Here is a 6000-nt window from a genome sequence, read left to right as displayed (position 1 = left end):
TTAAACTATGTCTGTTAGACCATAAGTAATATTGTCGGGACTCATCAAATCTTCAGTTCTGAGCTCCAAGTTTCGCGTGATCACACCATAAGCGGAAGGTATCAAAAGAAAGGCTATTGCTGGTATTGCAATTGCAAGTGCAAAGAGTAAGGCATTTGGTGAGATTGTAAGCAAGGATATTAAATAGCAAAGAGCGGTAGAGATGGCCAATAGGTTTCTAGTGTACACCCACCATCGGGATTCCAACCGATCAGGTAGAACGAGAAAGATAATTGCATTGGCTGTAAGCGCAAGGGCCAAGCTGTTAGACAACATGAAGACGAGAAAATTCCAGTTCCCCATAACCGCGATTCCCGGAGGGTGGAATAGGGATACACTTTTATGAGTTGTAGTGGAATTGTTGTCCTCCTGCGAAAGACCTCCAGGAGGGCTCAGGACGCCCTGATATCCGACGGTCGCGATTAGAACAAGAGCTACCAACATCATATTCCGCGAATCCTCGGACAAATTATTTCTACCACGTGTGATATCTATTACCCAACCTTCCAGCGGATGCCTTACTTTCGAGAATTTATGCGGGAGTAAGTCATTAGATTTGACGTTGTTATGTTGAGGTTGGCCTTCTAATGTTGCACTATCCGATTCATGATTCACGGCTGAAAGCTTACAGGAAGTTGGAGCTGGTGAAGCATTAGAAACTCCTTCTATGGTACTCAAATTTGAAGTCACATAATTTGTGAGACTAGTGGAAGATTTCCACCAGAAAAAAGATGAACACTTGGAATCTCCAGCACGGTGTAGCATTCTCGTAATTTTTTCTCGAGCTTCACGGTTGTTTACTTGTGACTGCGAGTCATCTGATTCGAAGATTTCCAAAGCAGTCAAATGATGTGAGTTCTTGACATCTAGCTCGACTTGGTTGTTTATTAACACTTCTACTACCTGAAAATATTCCAATAGTCAGACCAAGTAATTAGCTCATTCTTTATTTATTCAGTTTTTATCTTTTTTTTTCCTATATATTTTATAGGGTTAATTTAGAAAGTAATACCCTTTAGTTTTTAGCTTTTTTATTTCTTTGAATATACATTTTTTAAAAATGGGGGTAGGGGATTGAAATCTACAGTTTAAGATAGAGTTAACTGTGGATTTATTGCTATGCCATGATTGAAAACACTATACTTTTAGTTCTCAATTGTAGCAAACATATACCTTCAGATGTATTTAATTAACGTACATGATGTGTAATTTGTACTCAACCCACTAATTAACTGGCCACAATACCCTTGAAAATAAAAAAGAAGAAAAATACGTAAAATTCCAAAAATTATATTAAAAATAAACTAAAACTGAAAATATGGTGATCATTTTTGTAATCAAAATTATCTGCTGACGAAGAAAAGCTTTGAAATTGTCTATTTAATGTAATATGATGATATATGTTTGCAATGATTAAAAATAAACAAATATACTAAAATAGTAGTAACAAAAAAAAAAAACATTTATTGATCATTTGATAATGAAGTGAGAGCAAAATGAAATATTAGCTAGAAACTTCTACTTTAAGCACCGAAGCTTTTCATGATCAATAAAAAGTACAGTTGATTAAATAAGATCACTTGCCTCAGGTTGATGAGTCTTTACAGCAATGTGTAAAGCAGTGTCGCCCATGAAATTTTTCTTATTCAGTGTCTGGCGCTCCTGGATAGCAGATCCTTTATCGACGTCTGTTCTAAGTCGTCCTACTAGTATGCAAAACGCTTTGAATTTCTTACTTTTGACAGCGATATGCAAAGCAGTCTCACTACGATTTGTCACATCTTGAATAGATGACGGGCAAGACAATAGAAACCTTTTTAGAAGATCAATGTCTCCCTTTTCTGCTGCACAATGGAGAGGAGTTTTACCCTCCTTCCCATGAACACGAACCAGATCACTGTCGGCAACTAAAAGCCGATCCACCATTTCGGTTTGCCCTTTTAGCGTAGCGAGGTGCAAAGGCGTAAATCCGTCTTGGTTTAGCTTCCTCGCAAATGATGATTTCAACAGCATTGTCTCCATCGCGAATTCGGCATGTCCAACAGAAGCTGCTATGTGCAAAGGAGTATCAACAAATGGTATACGCTCAATGTTATCAAGTGCATACGGGTCCTCCCCGATTAGACTGTACAGCATGTCAATGTCTCCTCTTTCAGCAGCAGTTTTCAACCTCTTATCCACACTGATTTCCAAGTAATGTAATATCATTACCAAAAAAGCAATTCAAAACAAGGAAATAGAGACACTTGGTAGCGGAAAACAATATATATAGATATATATATTTATGTTTTTTTTTAAGCATGAGGAATTAGATGTCAAAGTATGATGACATGAGTCCAGATTTATTGTCCTAATTTTTCTATTCTATTGGATGTCCTTCTACCACTTATTTTATATAAGGTTAAAAGTCTGACTTTATAAATAGAAGCAAATTACAAAAATTAAGCAATTATAATGAGTTATATATCAAAATTTAACTGATGGGACAGTAAATAAGACACATCAAAATGGGACAAATTTGAAGTCGTATGATATATGTTAATTTGCTGAAAATGTAAACTTGGTTTAGTATTATTTGTTTTTGTGTTATTGTAATTCAATGAGTTTATTTTAGCCATTGAATTTACTAAACATTCAATTAGAATTTCTTATGGTTTGAGACTCAACTTAATTATGTGGTGAATCTTTTAATCTCAAAATGCGTTGAGATCCTTTGGAGATTCAGGTCTCGTTGGATTTGGACGATTTCTTTTTTGACTTTTATTCTTTTTTGGGTTTCGCATATTTTTCGTAAGGACAACCATGTTGGCTGATAAGGTGGTTTTTTTTTTTTTTTTTGGATTTTCTTCACAAGCAACTTGGTGGTGGTTCATTGTTCCCATTTCTACAAGGTGAATGTGAATTAGTTATAGACTTCGTTTACATATGTACCCCTTTTCCCCTCTAGTCTTTTTCCTATAGGTTTTAGCTAAAACATTTTTAACAAGGCATGTTTGTAGCTTTTATTTTAAGGCGTAAGTTTTAGCTTTATCCAGTGAGATAAGCCCGACTATTCTTTTGTTCTTGTTTTGGCCTTTTTAGGTTGTTTTCTACTTTCTGGATGTTTTATCATAGTTTCTTTCATCTTATGTAATTCTTTTTCCTTTCCTATTAATAATATTAGAGTGATGGACTTGGTATAAGATAGGTTTTAAGAGGAGTACCAATCTAATTGGGATTTCTCGGTGAACCTAGATATATACTAGTTATCTATCCTCCTCACTTTATCAAATTTCTCTTATTCTAAACTATGCAGTAAATGTACGATTTACATTGGTATTTGACAAAGCCACAGATTAGGAAAGCATATGATTTCTCAAATTTATAATAGGTTGAGAATTTTCACCTGAACGAAGGCTCCATGGATTTACTCTTGGAAGCGAAACCGCAGCAGAGGCACCAGTACTTATCATTTATATCGTGGCTTTCAAGTTTGTTTAGCTGCTCTTAATTAGATATCCAATTAAGGCTGTTAAACTTGCTTAGTTAATCGGATTTATGTCAACTTGAAGATCTGTCATGACCCCCACAGCCTGCATATACATGACTATTTATTAAGATCGATAATGGAAATATTATATAAACTGCTAACCACTTACCATCCAATTCATATCTCAGAAAATTAGGTCAGAGCAAGATGGGAAAGGATGCTGAAATAGAAAGGGGAGGCTTTCTAGACCGACCTGATCAAGAAGGAGAGAACTGGCTCCTTTTAAAGGAGCAAAAATACGGACCTTATGAGACAATACACATGTTTTTTGTTTTTTGTTTTGTTTGTTCTTTTATTTTTTCAGTAAAAATGAGACAATATATTTTGGAAACTTAGTGAATATTACTTGCTGCATGGGGAAGTTGTCCCATAGGCGAGGAATTTCACTATACTAGTAGAAATAGTCCTATATGAGGAAGTTTATAAAGGTCGTTAAAATATTTTACGAATGCGCTTTAAATACCATCATAATAAATCAAGAGTCATTGGATGTGCCAGACATTTAACGACAATTTTTAACAATTTGTCTAATGTGTGCATGCAAAACACCTTATCAGAGGGACCTAGAGACGCATATATAACGACAGATTCCATGAAATCTATAATTAGATATGCCGCATAAGACAAAATTGTTGTATTTTATGTAATTTTATTTGTAATTTTATTTTGTACTAATGCAGGTCGGATTTTAATATTAATTCTCCTTCGATCAGCCGAACAATATCTAGACTTTTTCTTTTTGGTTCCCTTAGTACTTATTTTAAGAATGATCACCTTTCTTTTACTTTAAGGGAGACAACTCATTTTTTAAGATCATATCGTAATGAGTTTATTTCGAGCATATGCATTGAGCGTTAGATGGTTCAGTGAGCAACTTTACAAAATTATGAAGACTAAAGCACTCTCCAAAGTCCAAAAAACAAGAGTACTCTCCAAAGTCAAGAATAATAAATATACTATTATGTCGTCGTAGACTCAAGCTAAATGTTCATACATTTATTTTGCTTTGGCCTTTACGGAGATATGATTTCCGTTTTCTTGACCTCATGCTGCACCTATTATATTTAGTTTTTTAAACTGTGCATTACAAAATTGAAATACTTGAGTGAAGTAGGAGAAAAGGATGTAAAGATGGTTATAATTAAGAACATTATTCTTTCTTTTCTAAACTTAAATAAGGACATGGGTCCATCAAGTTAAGGATAAAAGTATATTAATTAGACCATAATTTAAGAATCAATGTTATTTAATGCAAAGCATTGCTTGTCGGGAGAATATGGTAATATTTGAGAGGAAGTTAAACCAAAAGTTCGGAATTAAAAATCTAACTGGAAGATGAGTGATTTACACAGAAATGTTTGTAATAATAAAAAGAAAACTTGGTGTGTAATTTTGTAAACAATGCTCCAAGTGTACACCGTCACACAATTATGTGTGTGAGGGCAATATCACAATTGAATGTTTCGAGCATTTTTAGAGAATTACTTTGGGATTAAGATCTTCTGTCTAATTTTTTGTGTCTCAATTTATGTCTAACCAATCAAATCATACCACATCATCACATAATATGTACAAAGGAATTGGTTAAAAAGCAGTTCAAACTTTTTATGTGACGTGGCGTGATATAATTGGTTTGACACCAATTGAAATACTAAAATTGGACGGAAAATCTGAGTCCCTTACTTTGCATAGGATCCTGATCTTTTTTTATCATGTCTTTTAAGTTCTAAATCTAAACCAACGTTGATGATAAACATATGCAATTCAACTGCCATTTTATAGAATAAACATGACCATTGAACCTTAGTATTCCATATAAAAGATGAAACTGGAGCTATTCAACAGCTTTTAACCGACGGTTTTTATCGGTTTGATCACCGAACTGACAAAGTTGGTTTTGAAGATTTCAAAACCGAGACCAAAATGCCAAAGCCTATTTTTGCGCGGTTAACTGACCAACTTTAATCGGTTTTTGTCAGTCGATTTTAGGCGGTTTCTATGATTGTTAAATATTTTAAACTATATATATTTTTTAAAGATGGGAAAGGATGATGAAATAGAGAGGGGAGGCTAGCTAGACCGAGCTGATCAAGAAGGAGAGAACTGGCTCCTTTTAAAGCAACAAAAATACGGACCTTAAGAGACAATACACATGTTTTTTGTTTTGTTTGTCCAAATTTTTTTTTTCTAGTAAAAATGAGACAATTTATTTTGGAAACCTGGTGAATATTATTAGCTGCTTGGGGAAGTAATCCCATAGGCGAGGAATTTCACTACACTAGTAGAAATAGTCCTATATGAGGAAGTTTATAAATGTCGTTAAAATATTTTACGAATACGCTTTAAATAGCATCATAATAAATCAAGAGTCTTTGGATGTGCCAGACATTTAACGACAATTTTTAGCATTTATCTAATGTGTACATGCAAAA

General features: G+C 34.1%; 1 protein-coding gene across 1 annotated transcript; it reads right to left on the bottom strand.

The window, feature by feature from the left end:
• LOC21406172 (ankyrin repeat-containing protein At2g01680) lies at window positions 1-3584 on the bottom strand. The gene is made up of 3 exons (XM_010112271.2): window positions 3425-3584; window positions 1624-2221; window positions 1-942 (listed from the first exon to the last, which is right to left on the bottom strand). Exons 1-3 carry the CDS (start codon window positions 3439-3441, stop codon window positions 1-3), a joined length of 1557 nt encoding a protein of 518 aa, XP_010110573.2. The 5' UTR covers window positions 3442-3584.
• Window positions 3585-6000: the final 2416 nt, after the last annotated feature.

Source organism: Morus notabilis, unplaced genomic scaffold, assembly GCF_000414095.1.
Source record: "Morus notabilis unplaced genomic scaffold, ASM41409v2 Scaffold135, whole genome shotgun sequence".
Lineage (NCBI taxonomy): Eukaryota > Viridiplantae > Streptophyta > Magnoliopsida > Rosales > Moraceae > Morus > Morus notabilis.
Note: the sequence above shows the minus strand (reverse complement) of the source record. Positions and strands in the feature narration are given on the sequence as shown.

What these genes read in the sequence shown, in the direction of transcription:
- LOC21406172 (XM_010112271.2), bottom strand. An exon ending in TAAAGACTCATCAACCTGAG is followed by an intron (nt 943 to 1,623) that starts GCAAGTGATCTT and finishes GAATATTTTCAG; the next exon opens with GTAGTAGAAGTGTTAATAAA.